General features: G+C 57.5%; 1 protein-coding gene across 3 annotated transcripts in view; it reads left to right on the plus strand.

Moving 5' to 3' along the window:
- The window catches only part of ITGB4 (integrin subunit beta 4), a 28,923-nt gene that overhangs the window by 3,477 nt on the left and 12,274 nt on the right, over positions 1–13,172 (plus strand). For all 3 annotated transcript variants that reach the window (XM_019644489.1, XM_019644488.1, XM_019644487.1), the window contains exons 3-25: positions 667–749; positions 972–1,073; positions 1,226–1,430; positions 1,870–1,966; positions 2,142–2,313; positions 3,476–3,739; positions 4,580–4,669; positions 4,964–5,086; positions 5,458–5,622; positions 5,762–5,838; positions 6,406–6,608; positions 8,230–8,333; positions 8,454–8,552; positions 8,729–8,858; positions 9,327–9,449; positions 9,558–9,664; positions 10,355–10,388; positions 10,566–10,757; positions 11,034–11,137; positions 11,444–11,502; positions 11,586–11,609; positions 12,521–12,669; positions 12,757–12,936. In XM_019644489.1, the coding sequence (XP_019500034.1) occupies positions 667–749; positions 972–1,073; positions 1,226–1,430; positions 1,870–1,966; positions 2,142–2,313; positions 3,476–3,739; positions 4,580–4,669; positions 4,964–5,086; positions 5,458–5,622; positions 5,762–5,838; positions 6,406–6,608; positions 8,230–8,333; positions 8,454–8,552; positions 8,729–8,858; positions 9,327–9,449; positions 9,558–9,664; positions 10,355–10,388; positions 10,566–10,757; positions 11,034–11,137; positions 11,444–11,502; positions 11,586–11,609; positions 12,521–12,669; positions 12,757–12,936 (2,886 nt within the window). The remainder of the gene's footprint in view (positions 1–666; positions 750–971; positions 1,074–1,225; positions 1,431–1,869; positions 1,967–2,141; positions 2,314–3,475; positions 3,740–4,579; positions 4,670–4,963; positions 5,087–5,457; positions 5,623–5,761; positions 5,839–6,405; positions 6,609–8,229; positions 8,334–8,453; positions 8,553–8,728; positions 8,859–9,326; positions 9,450–9,557; positions 9,665–10,354; positions 10,389–10,565; positions 10,758–11,033; positions 11,138–11,443; positions 11,503–11,585; positions 11,610–12,520; positions 12,670–12,756; positions 12,937–13,172) is intronic.

Below are 13,172 nucleotides of genomic sequence, written 5' to 3' on the forward strand. Positions count from 1 at the left end.
TCCTACCCACGAAATGTGGCCTTTCGGTCGAGGCCATGTTGATAGCATGAAGTAGGCCTTGGGGGCAATATTTACACTCTGGAGACTGGCAAATGCTGCAGGGCTTCTGCGGTCTCACCAGAGCCATTGTTAAAGGGTGACAAGGCACCATTGCCTGGAGCCCAGGAGACCACCCCCTATGCACACTGGATGCACACAGTAGGCCCTTCCTGTAGTATTACCCAAACAGAACCAGAGGGAATCCCAGTAACCTTTGGGAAAACTCTGGATTTTTACTTCATGTATTTACTAACGACCTACTGTGTGCCAGGCCTTGGGCTAGGCACCAGGGACACAGCGATAAACAAGACAGACACAGTCCTCTTTACTCTGGAGGAGTAAGCAAGGGGGACCGCCAGGGTGTCCCCCCCAGCAGATGGGCCAGTGCCTCTGCCTCAAGCCCCCACCATCCTTCCCGCTGGACTCAGATGCAAAGTTCCAGGTGTGAGTTTTGGCTTTGCCCCTTTCTGGCTGTGCGACCTAGGGCAGACCACGCATGTAGCTGCCGGCCTGTGTTTACTCCTCTGTGAGCTGGGGAGAGACGCCCTGCCTTTCAAGTGAGGATGCCAGTGGGGAAGGGCTCGGTCTTGGTGAGGTCTGTCTCAGTGGTCTGCCCATTCCCTCCAGCAAACCGCTGCAAGAAGGCCCAGGTGAAGAGCTGCACCGAGTGTGTCCGAGTAGACAAGGACTGCGCCTACTGCACCGACGAGGTGAGCCTGCCTTCTTCACCCGGGGCCACCTCCCCAACCTGCGTGTCCGCCTCACCACGCCCCACCCCGGCTCTGGACAAGTCCACACGGGCCATACCCTCTGCCCAGCCTCAGGCCAGGCAGGTGTGGGAGAACAGGCAAGAAGTCAGGGGGAATAAATCCAGGGTTGGGACAAGCAGGGGACAGGTACTGCTCCTGTTGACCCCATCTCCTTTTGGCCAGATGTTCAAGGAACGGCGCTGTAACACCCAGGCAGAGCTGCTGGCCGCGGGCTGCCGGCTAGAGAGCGTGGTCGTCATGGAGAGCAGCTTCAAGGTCACAGAGGTATACTTGGAGCGGGGGTCTGTCCATGTGGGCTGTCCATGCTCAAGGCTGGCTATCTGTGGGGTCCATTGTGTCCCCAGCTGGGCTGAGAGGCTCCCCATTGGGTCTCTGGAGTGACCCTGCAGCCAGCTGTCCCCCTCCCCTGGTCACAGGAGACCCAGATCGACACCACTCTGCGACGCAGCCAGGTGTCTCCTCAGGCGCTGCAGGTCCGCCTGCGGCCAGGTGAGGAGTGGCACTTTGAGCTGGAGGTGTTCGAGCCGCTGGAGAGCCCCGTGGACCTGTACATCCTCATGGACTTCTCCAACTCCATGTCTGACGATCTGGACAACCTCAAGCAGATGGGGCAGCATCTGGGTACAGCTGGGCCAGCATGGAGGACAGAGGGGCAGGGATGGGCAGGACGGCCTCAACTCAGCAGGCTGGGCACCTACTCAGGAGGCCAGGGCTCAGGACAGCTGCACCCAGCCCACAAGGAAGGGCAGGACATCAGAGCCGCCCGCCCCCCAGAAGTCCCTCCCCACATTTCTAGGGGAGTGTCCTCAAAGTCTGGGACTTCAGAGAAGGCCACCATCTCCAGCTTGCTCCATGCCTGACTTTGGGTCACCCCGAGTCCCATTTCCCCCATCTGTAAATAGGGACAAGGCTATTGTGCACGTGAATTGATACCCAGCATGCAAGGTGCCGATAATCGGTTTTCCCCCCTCTTCCCCCTTCCCGAGCCAGCCCTGATCCCCTGTGTTGATGTGGGAGTGTTGGGGCTCAGCTGCTCGCTCTTTTCTTTGTCGACGCCCAGCCCAGGTCCTGAGCCATCTCACCAGCGACTATACTATTGGATTTGGCAAGTTCGTGGACAAAGTCAGCGTCCCTCAGACAGACATGAGGCCTGAGAAGTGAGTGACGGAGTGGGCAGGGGTCCTGGCTGTGCTGCCTGCTCCTCTCCACCCAGGCACTTCCAAGTCTTTTGGCTGAAATGAGCCAAAGGGGTAGCTTCCCAGAGAGGGTGGGCACGGGGGAATGTGGGTGCTTCTCACGCTGACTCTCTCTCTCCCTCCCACCTCTGCCCAGGCTGAAGGAGCCCTGGCCCAACAGTGATCCTCCCTTCTCCTTCAAGAATGTCATCAGCCTGACAGACGACGTTGATGAGTTCCGGAGAAAACTACAAGGAGAGAGGATCTCAGGCAACCTGGATGCCCCCGAAGGTGGTTTTGATGCCATCCTGCAGACGGCCGTGTGCACAGTGAGTGCCAAGGAGGGTCCTCCCAGCCTAAACGAGGGCTGTGCTTCTCTACAAGGGCACGAGCTGCCCACTGGCCTGCTCTGGTGTCAGGCAGAGGCCCCCACACCCTAAGACAGGCTCAGACACTCTGGGTGGTTCTCAATTACGGTCTGGGCTTAGATGTGCCAGGAGCCACGGTCCCGCAGCCCGAGCAGTCACAGCCTGCTTTTGCATTGGCCACTGAGGCAGACGTGAGTCCTGTCGCTCTGGAACCTTCAGTGTCCTGAGGCCAGCATCCCACCCAATCTCCCCATTAATGCCAGTCCCCCAGGACCCACAAGCTGCCCAGTCTCCAATTGTGCTGGACAGCTGAAGAGGGTACTTCCTTTTTTTTTTTTTTTAGCTGAGCCATCCTGCCACCTGTCAGCAGCAGCTCAGCTTGGGCTGGGAATCGAACCGGCAACCCTGTTGCTCAGAGCTCGCACTCTTGAGTGAGCTCTTAACCAACTGAGCCACTCAGCCAGCCCTAGGGTACTTCTTTATATGTACACATCAGTTTTTTCATTTTGAAAATAATGTCCCCATATAATGGACAATTTGGAAAACAAAGAACAGAAATTGTGCATAATATCCCACTGATAGCCCACCCGCATATTTTGTTCTCTTTTCTTTATTTTATATAGCTGGAGTCAATGTCCTTATAATTCTGAAACTCGTTTTTTTTTTTCACTTAACACTGTCGTGAGCATTTTTTCTTTTGTAATACATAGTTTTCAAAATCACCCCATATTATTTTCTAACAAATTGCGATGTACTGCTGTACCTACTTTATTTAACTGCCTTTTCATTGAATGCTGCATGGGATACATTTTCCTATGCAGTGAAAATATTCTCGAGGGTGGTGAAGACCTTGGGTGGACAGTCCAATGGTTCAGACCTTTCATGGTGCCGACTGTGTGCACTGGCATCCATTTCCCATTGCCCATCACCGGTTTCCGGTTTTCACTGTCGTCAGCCCTGCACTGTCGGTCACATGCATCATTCATGACAGTGGCATGCTGTTCGTCCTGTGGCCTTGCATAGCCCCATGTCGGGACTCGCTTCCGCAGTCCTACATGACACTGCAGTGAATGTCCTCAGCAGGCAGACTGCTCAAGGGGCATCCCTTCCTTGCTCTCCCCAGGGGGACATCGGCTGGCGCCCTGACAGCACCCACCTGCTGGTGTTCTCCACTGAGTCGGCCTTCCACTATGAGGCTGACGGTGCCAACGTGCTGGCCGGCATCTTGAATCGCAATGACGAGAGGTGCCACCTGGACGCCACAGGCACCTACACCCAGTACAGGACACAGGACTACCCGTCGGTACCCACCCTCGTGCGCCTGCTTGGCAAACACAACATTATCCCCATCTTTGCCGTCACCAACTACTCCTACAGCTACTACGAGGTGTGTGTGGCGGGCGGCCTGGGGCCTTACTGGGTGAGAGGAAGGCCGGGTGAGGGAGGTCCATGGACCTTCTCAGACATCCTTCCTCCCTTCCTTCCCTGCTCCTCCCGTCTTCCCTACTCCCTCCCTCCCTCCCTTCCTTCCTCTCAAAACTTGCAGCACCTCTAGGGTGTGCCCTGGTAAGGAGGGGAGGTCATGTGTCCATCCCCCAACCCAGATGGGGGCTAAGAGGGCAGGCCCTGGAATCACCAGCAGGTTCCAGGCCTTAACGATCCCATCTGCAAAATGGAGATAACCCCAGAGCTGTGGTCTGGATTCAACGAGATGGATGATACTTGTCAAGACTTAACCCGGGGGGCCGGCCGAGTGGTGCGATGGTTAAGAACTGGCTTGGGACGCCAGAGAGCCCCGGTTCGGATCCCACATATGAGGGCCAGTGACACTGCCCTCCACAGCTAACATGCTGAACAACAGCTCAACCTGGAGCTGGGCTGCCATGAGTCGCTGGCGACGGTGTAGGCTGCAGCCCCTGTGGCAGTGGGTTGCCATGAGCTACCGTATGTAGCCAGCAGCCAGCGTGAGCGGCCAGCAGCCGCAGTGAGCGGCCGTCCAGAAGCCGGCAACTGATCTGCCTCGCCTGGGAAGAGCCAAATGATGGTGCCAACTTGGGCCAGTGAAGCAACGTCCTCCACAACTAGACTGAAGAACAAAAGGACAGCAACTTGTCTGTTCCCCTTCCCCCAATTCCCCAGCGCTGTTCCCATCCCCCAATTCCCCAATAAAAATCTTAAAAAAAAAAAAAAAAAGACTTAACCCGGGGCCTGGCATTCTCTCCTGCAGAAGCTGCACACGTATTTCCCCGTGTCCTCTCTGGGGGTGCTGCAGGAGGACTCGTCCAACATTGTGGAGCTGCTGCAGGAGGCCTTCAATGTGAGTGACAGCACAGGCTCAAGTCTGAGTTCTTCCATGGCAGGGCTGGAGAGGAGGCAGAAAGGGCAAAGGATGTCTCGAGTCAGGGTTAACAAAAAGGATAGGCCAGTGAGGAAGGGTCCCTGGAGGTCCTGGGGAGCCCACCTGGGCCTGGCCCCAGGCGCCTGTGGGCTCTGCCACATTGACCCCCACCACCCTAGTCCTCCATGCAGGTGTGGGGGGCGCACAGCCAGGCCAGGCCAGAGTGGATGAGTCCAGCCTCCCCCAGATCACTGATCACCTGCTCTCCTTTAGCGCATTCGCTCCAACCTGGACATCCGGGCCCTGGACAGCCCCCGCAGCCTGCGGACAGAGGTCACCTCCAAGATGTTCCAGAAGACGAAGGCTGGGTCTTTTCACATCCGGAGAGGGGAAGTGGTACGCCTCAATGGGGGCGCCCTGCGAGAGGGGGGTCTCTAGAGTCAGACAGGCCTGGGTTTGAAGGCGTCTGGGTCAACCCCTCGGATGAGCTTGTCCATAATCTCCCCTGTAGAGCGGGATTGTGCGTGGAGCTCAGAGGGTTGCTCAGATGAGTGAATGGGCCAAAGGAGGCTCTGTTCCTGTCATTGTTATGATTAAGCGACTGTGCCAGGAAGGAGAACGCTTTCAGCCCTGAGGAAAGGCAGGCAGGGAGCTGGGTGTCAAGGACCAGGCACATCCCGAAGCTTGAGGGTGAAGGCCCTACAGGCACAACCGCCCCCTCTGGTTGCCTGCCGGGCCTGCCTTGGCTGACAGTGAGGTCCCTGCAGGGCACCTACCAAGTCCAGCTGCGGGCCATCGAGGAGGTGGATGGGATGCACGTGTGCCAGCTGCCGGAAGATGACAAGAAGGGCAACATCCATCTGAAGCCTTCCTTCTCCGATGGCCTCAGGATGGACGTGGACGTCATCTGTGACGTGTGCGCCTGTGAGCTGGTAAGACACGGCCCCCCTGGTTGGGGGGGAAGCGCTGAGTAGGGAAGCAGAGCCTCCTGTGGCCACCTGTCCCTCGCAGGGTACCCTGAGAGGCAGGGGCAGTGGCCCCCCCATACACTCCACCATGTTCTTGTCTTAGAAAAAAGAGGTGCTGTCGCCTCACTGTCACTTCCATGGAGACTTCATGTGTGGACACTGTGTGTGCAACGAGGGCTGGTGAGTGTGCGGTACCCAGGATGGCAGCGGGGCTGACCCGGGCACACCCTGTATGCCCGGCTGAGGGTGGGTGGTGGGGCGTAGGAAGGGCTAGGAGAGGGGCATGCCCAGTTGTTAGGCGGATCCAGTTCAAAGCACTTTGAAATGCATCGCTACACAGGCCATCCCAGGGAAGACACGCAAGAATCAGGACAGCGGTGGCCGTCAGGGCGTGGGGACTGGGTGTTGGGGGACTGGCACAGGAGGGGAGACTGACTTTTCGCTCCACACCTTTTGTACCTTAGTGTTCTGAACCGTGTGCACGTATAACCTAATCAGGAATGAGCTCATAAATGAAGGGTAGTAGGGCTTTTAAAGCTTCAAAGTATTGAACAAGCCTGTCATGAGGAAGAGACATGGGGGGGTATCCCAGGGGACTGAAGTTTGAGTCAGCTCAGCCACTGCTGTCTGCATGACTTGGCCCCACCGCGGCCCTCTCAGAGCCTCAGTTTCCTCATCTGTAAAATGGAATGGTAAAAGCCCCAGCCTTCTCCCAGGCTGTAGAGAACTAAATGGTTCCTCCCTCAGGAGTGGCAAAAACTGCAACTGCTCCACCGGTTCGCTGAGTGACACACAGCCCTGCCTGCGGGAGGGCGAGGACAAGCCGTGCTCGGGGCGCGGCGAGTGCCAGTGTGGGCACTGCGTGTGCTACGGCGAAGGCCGCTACGAGGGTCAGTTCTGCGAGTACGACAACTTCCAGTGTCCCCGCACCTCCGGGTTCCTCTGCAATGGTGAGCTCAGCAGCCACGGCGGCCAGCGCTGGGGGTGTGGGACAGTGAGGGTGGCGTGGGTGTCCAGCCCCTGTCCTGCACGACTGGTCTCCCATCAGGACCCAGGTTGGAAGCACCAGGCTGGTAGTCAGAATCCTCAAGTTCAGACCCAGCCCTCCTCTGGACTCCCTGAGTGCCTCCCCCAAGTCCAGCTCCAACCTGGACCTCTCTCCTCCTCTATAAACTTGATGCCCAAGGCCTCAAGTGTGGCATTCCTCTTGTGTTTAAGACCCTGGCTTCCCTGAGGTCCACCAGTCCATGTCCACCTCCCTTCTTCACTCTGCCATCTCATTAGGGTGGGAACCACCCAGCTCAACCCTCAGTGGTTGGTGGTTATGGCATGGCAACCTTTCCTCTCTCGAAAGATGCAATATTTCTAGCAGTTACATGTCCTCTGTAGCCCCCCCAGGGCCTAACACAGTGTGGCCCAGGCCATGGGCACAATGTCTGGCCAGAGCTTCTGAGCTGGGCAGGGATCATAAGACCCAGACAGGTGCCACATGGAAGGATTGAATGATTGAATGGAGGAGGATGAATGAAAATCCACTCTTCAAATGCTTATTAAGCATCAACTGTATACTTGCCACTGGGGGTCAAGCCCCTGCTTTTGTACCTTCGTCCGTTCTTGCTTTTGTCTGATATCTCTCCTCTTCAACTATCCATCCCAGAGCATGCTCAGAGAAATAGAAGGAGAAGGCAGCACATCTGGAGAAAGGCAGGCATTTGGCACAGGCAGAGCGTCAAGGAAGGAAGGGAGGGAGATGCTTGCTGGGGAAGGAGGCAAGACCAGAGCATGGGAGGTTTGGCTTCCAGTTCAAGAAGCGTCCAATTCTAGTCTAATCCAAACTTTTTCTTAAAGGGCCAGGAAATAAATGTTTTCAGCTTTGTGGTCTCTGTCACAACAACTCAGCTCTGCAGTGTAGCAGAAAGCAGCATAGATAATACGTAAATAAATGAGTGTGAGTGTGGCTATGTTCCAGTAAAACTTTTGCAAAAACAGGTAGTGAGGGGGGTTGGCCTGTAGGCCATAGTTAAATCAACCCTTATTCTAGTCTAAGAATATTGGACTTTATCCTCTAGGCAAAAGGGAGTCATTGAAGATTTTGATTTTATTTTCTAGCTATTTGTATGTTAACTTTGTATCCAGCCACGTTGCTAAACTCACTTATGAAATCTAATAATTTACCTATAGATTTTTCTTGACATTTTGTGACATGTTCCTGATATTTGCAAATAATGACAGTTTTATTTCTTGCTTTCCAGTACTAATGTTTTATTTCTTTTTCTTACCTTATTGCATTGGCCAAGACTCACTAGTGGTTCTTAAACAGGGAGGCCACATGTTTGGATTTGTGTTTTGAGATGGTCACTCTGGCTGCAGTGAGGAAGGTAGACGGTGGGATGGAGGGGGACAGACGGAGGGAAGGAAATTCCAAGAAATAGAAGAAGAGATAGCTCTGCTCCTGGCTGGAAACACCTTAGCTCCCAAGGCTCATCCCCTACAGGCCCTCCTTGGCAGATGGGCAGCCTGGACTGCAGGTGTGAATGAGCTCTCCTCTCCCTTCCCCCCTCTGCCCTGCAGACCGGGGACGCTGCTCCATGGGCCAGTGTGTGTGTGAGCCTGGCTGGACAGGCGCAAGCTGTGACTGTCCTCTCAGCAATGCCACCTGCATCGACAGCAATGGGGTAGGTCTGGGCATGAGGCAGGCAGTATGGGGTGGTCAAGGGGTCCTCAGTCAGGATCACCTACCCTCCCTGGCAGGGATGGGGGTGCAGCTAGCTCACTGGTGTTTCCTCTCGCTTCAGGGCATCTGTAATGGGCGTGGCCACTGCAAGTGTGGTCGCTGCCAATGCAACCAGCAGTCCCTCTACACGGACACCATCTGCGAGATCAACTACTCAGCGGTGAGGCCAGGATTGCTGGGGTGTGGGCGCGGGAACCTTGGGCACAGGGCGAGGAGGACAGGAAGGGCTGAGCCTGGCGCCATAGGAGCAGGCCGGACACGGGTGTGAGGTGGGGGAGTGGGCCTGACAGAGGCCTGCCCAGCACAGTGCCCATCGGCTCCTCCTCTGCCACCCAGGTCCGTCTGGGCCTCTGTGAGGACCTGCGCTCCTGCGTGCAGTGCCAGGCCTGGGGCACTGGTGAGAAGAAGGGGCGCACATGCGAGGAGTGCAGCTTCAAGGTCAAGGTGGTGGACGAGCTTAAGAAAGGTATGGATCAGGGGCCAAGGCCCAGGGGTGCTGAGAGCCTAGGCAGGGGGGAATCCAGTTAGGTAGGGGGTGTCACTCACATGGGCGTAGAGCTGGGAAGGGGACGCGTAATCCAACTGGAGGTCATGCAGTCCAGACAGAGGTTCCAGACCTGGGAGGGGTCACAGAATCCAAGCGGGGGGCACATGGTGTGGCTGGGGCACAGACGTGGGCAGGCAGCACAGCTGTTTAGGGACCAAAGAGTCTGGGCTGGGGGCACCAGGCTTGGGCAGGGGACATAGCTGGGCAGGGACAGGGGCACAGCAGGGGCACATAATTGAGCCATCGGGCTACACAGCCTCCTCTTTTCTAGGTCAGATAAATTTTCTAGAACCCCAGCTCCTGAGTGATGCTCAGGATGGGTGGATGGGGGGCACTGGGGTGCTGCAGGGTGGGGTGGGGTGCCCTGCTGACCATCTGTGGGTTCAGCGGAGGAGGTGGTGGAGTACTGCTCCTTCCGGGATGAGGACGATGACTGCAACTACAGCTACACGGTGGAGGGCGACGGTACCCCAGGGCCCAACAGCACCGTCCTGGTGCACAGGAAGAAGGGTGAGCTGGCGGCCGGGCGGACAGAGGTGGGCGGAGGTGGGCGGCCAGTCGGACCCTGGGTGGGGGATGGGCATAACCTTCCTCCTCGCCTTCTGCTTTCCTTCCCAGACTGCCCTCCCGGCTCCTTCTGGTGGCTCATTCCCCTGCTCATCTTCCTGCTGCTGCTGTTGGCACTGCTGCTCCTGCTCTGCTGGAAGTACTGTGCCTGCTGCAAGGTGACAGCTCCCTCAGGGTCCCCACCAGGGTCCTCGTAGGTGGCAGAGGTCAGGCAAACCCGCATCTTCTGCCCAGCTCTAGTGCCCTCCCCGCCCCAGCCCCTCACCTCTGCCAACCATGAGCAAGCGACTGGATACCTGGGAGCACCTGCCCTGGGGTCAGCCACATGCAAAGGGTCATGGGAGCCAACAGGGAAGGACGGGCACAGGAAAGCATGGAGGATGGCACGGCACGGGGGCAGAGGCATCACTCTGTAGTAACCTCCAGTGTTGGGGATATTAGCGTGTGTTACAGAGAAAAATTCTGTGATCAAATCATTTGATCTCAGGACTTCTGCAGGACTTCTCAGAGCCTTTGATCTAGTTGTATGCATGGTGAAACTGTAAGAGGAACATGGGGAATGAATTCAGTGCTTCCCAAATGGGTTTGATCACAGAACCCTTACAAAGCATCTGGCAGGACCATGCATACATACTGTGGCACAAATTTTGGGAACCTCTGTCCCCATCACCCTCTTACCCACCCTATGTGCCCCACACCTGGATCCTTACAACTGCCTGGGTATCCTGGTGTCTGGGGGAGGCACTGTGGCTTCTCTGGACCATTAGAGTGGGTGGGGGTGGTGACTGGAGGGGTTTACCTGGGCTGGGCAGCTGTCCCAGCCCTCATCCCCACTCCTTGTCCCCTAGGCCTGCCTGGCACTTCTCCCTTGCTGCAACCGAGGTATGGGCCCAGTATTGGCAGAGGCGGTGGGGCTCTGACCACTCTTACCCCCAGTTAGGGTGGAGGGAAACTGAGGGCTGAGTCTGGAACTGAGGTGGAGGGCCCTGGGGTCCCACCTGAGGGGGTGTAGCTGAGAGGGCTTAGGGAGGGCCCTGTGCTGAGAACCCTGTCCCACAGGCCACATGGTGGGCTTCAAGGAAGACCACTACATGCTACGGGAGAACCTGATGGCCTCGGACCACCTGGACACACCCATGCTGCGCAGCGGGAACCTCAAGGGGCGTGACATGGTCCGCTGGAAGATCACCAACAACATGCAGCGGCCTGGCTTTGCCACTCACGCTGCCAGCACCAACCCCACAGAGCTGGGTAAGGGTCGGGGCTGGGCACTGCAGGTCTTGGCGGTGCCCTTGGGGCCCGGGGCACATTCCCTGCTGTTCCATGGTCTGGGATCACACCATTCCTGTTTCTCTGAGTGTTGGATGCAGGCACAGGCCTGGCCACCTCTCTCGTTCCTGATGGTGCTACAGGCTTCAGGCCCCCAGCCAGCCAGTTGTCCCCGCATCCTAGCATGGCTCCTGGAGGGCGCTTCTGGGGTGACCACTATGCAGGGGGCTGACGACCCCCATCCCTGCCTGCCCCTAGTGCCCTATGGGCTGTCCCTGCGCCTCGCCCGCCTTTGCACTGAGAACCTGCTGAAGCCTGACACTCGAGAATGTGACCAGCTGCGCCAGGAGGTGGAGGAGAATGTAAGGACCAAAGAAGCCACTCCGTGGGCAGCTGGCGCCTCTGGGCATGGGTGTGATACTGCTGGGTGGGAAGGCAAATACGGAACCTGGAGTTTCCGGGTAGGAAAGGGGGGCTTCCTTGGACATGGACCTGGCATGGAGTCATCCGGGGACCTGTTCCCTGTGACTGTTTCCTGAAGGGGACGAGGCAATGGGTATGCCCTTGGGTATGCCCCCAGCCAACCCTGAGAGGTCCTCGGGGGCTGGATGGCTCTGGGTAGAGGCTCACCCAGGGCCCCAGCCTCACGGCCCTCCCTTGCCTGGCAGCTGAACGAGGTATACAGACAGATCACAGGCGCACACAAGCTCCAGCAGACTAAGTTCCGGTGGGTCCTGGGTGCCCGGGACTGGGTGGGGGAGCTGCCCCAGGGAACTTCTGGCTCACAGTCGCCTCTTTGTGCCCCCACAGGCAGCAGCCCAATGCCGGGAAAAAGTGAGTTGAAGACACACAGGTTGGGCAGCCCCAGCCCCATGTGCCCCCTACTTTACCACCCCCTGCCCCACCTCCAAACCATAGGAAGGGAGGGCCGAAAGTGTCTGTCATGGGTTAGAACCTTCATTCATGAAATAGTGATGCGACGCTCTCACTATGAGCCAGCCCCTGTACAAACAGGCAGACCACAGGGACAGACCACCAAGGACCAGGGTGGCCCCGTTCCCAGCGCCATCCCTCCTCTGGGGTCCAGCAGGTTACACACCCCTGAGTCCTGGCCCTTCAGGGAGAGAGTGAGCAGGGCCTCCGTGTGCAGAGGACAGAACCATGCCGTGAAGAGTACAGTTCTCACCGAGCTCGCCACCATCAGTGAGAGCCATGGAGAACGGCATCTGGAGGGCTACCGATAGGCCAGGCATTGTTCTCAGTGCATGGCTGTATTATCAACCCTCTCATCAACCCGGTGAGGGAGGTACCATTGCTATTCCCGTTTTATAAATAAGGACGCCGGGGCTCAGGGAGCTGAAGTGAGTAGCCCAAGGTTACCTGACGAAGACATAGGGTCAGGATTTGAACCCAGGCAGTCTGGTTCAGCACCTACACTCTTTGCGTCTTTGCTGTCTTACATCTACTCCTTGCACCCCCAGCCCTTCTCGGTGAGGTGAGCGAAGGTATCCCCATTTCACGGATGAGGATACTGAGGCTCGGGGGTGCAGGGGCTTGGCTGAGGTCACAGGGTAAGGTGGTGGGACCAGCATGGGCCTCCATACGGCCTGGCCCTGAAGACCGTGCACTGTTTGCTGCCCTGCATCTTGTCCCTTGATGGGGAGAGGACCGGCAGGAGGTGAACAGGGTCAAGTGCCAGCCTCCTGGCCAGCCTAACACCTCCGCACCTGCCCCCCCAACCCCAGGCAAGACCACACCATCATGGACACGGTGCTGATGGCACCACGCTCAGCCAAGCAGCCCCTGCTGAAGCTGACAGAGAAGCATGTGGCACAGGGGACCTTCCATGAGCTCAAGGTGGCCCCCGGCTACTACACCCTCATTTCGGACCATGGTAGGTGGGCAGACTCCCCGCGCGGCTCCCTCACAACTGCCACCCCAGTTCTGACCCACATCTGACCACCTCCCAACACCCACCCAGACGCCCGGGGCATGGTGGAGTTCCAGGAGGGCGTGGAGCTGGTGGACGTGCGGGTGCCCCTCTTCATCCGGCCTGAGGATGACGACGAGAAGCAGCTGCTGGTAGAGGCCATCGATGTGCCCATGGGCACTGCCACCCTCGGCCGCCGCCTGGTAAACATCACCATCATTAAGGAGCAAGGTCGGTCATGAGGGGGGAAATGGGGAGCACAAAGGGGACCCTGGGGCCCCTCGTTTCTCCTGGGATCCGAGTGGAACTGGGGCCGACTGTGTGGCCTAGATAGGTCACTTAACCTCTCTGAGCCTTGGTTTCTCCATCTGTAAAATGCATATCAGGCTCTTGGGAGGGGTACATGGCTGTACAGCTCTGCACACTGCCTGGTAGCAAGCATTCCATGTGGGTGCTCCTGTTATAAC

Source organism: Hipposideros armiger, unplaced genomic scaffold, assembly GCF_001890085.2.
Source record: "Hipposideros armiger isolate ML-2016 unplaced genomic scaffold, ASM189008v1 scaffold_87, whole genome shotgun sequence".
In the NCBI taxonomy this organism is placed as follows: Eukaryota; Metazoa; Chordata; class Mammalia; order Chiroptera; family Hipposideridae; genus Hipposideros; species Hipposideros armiger.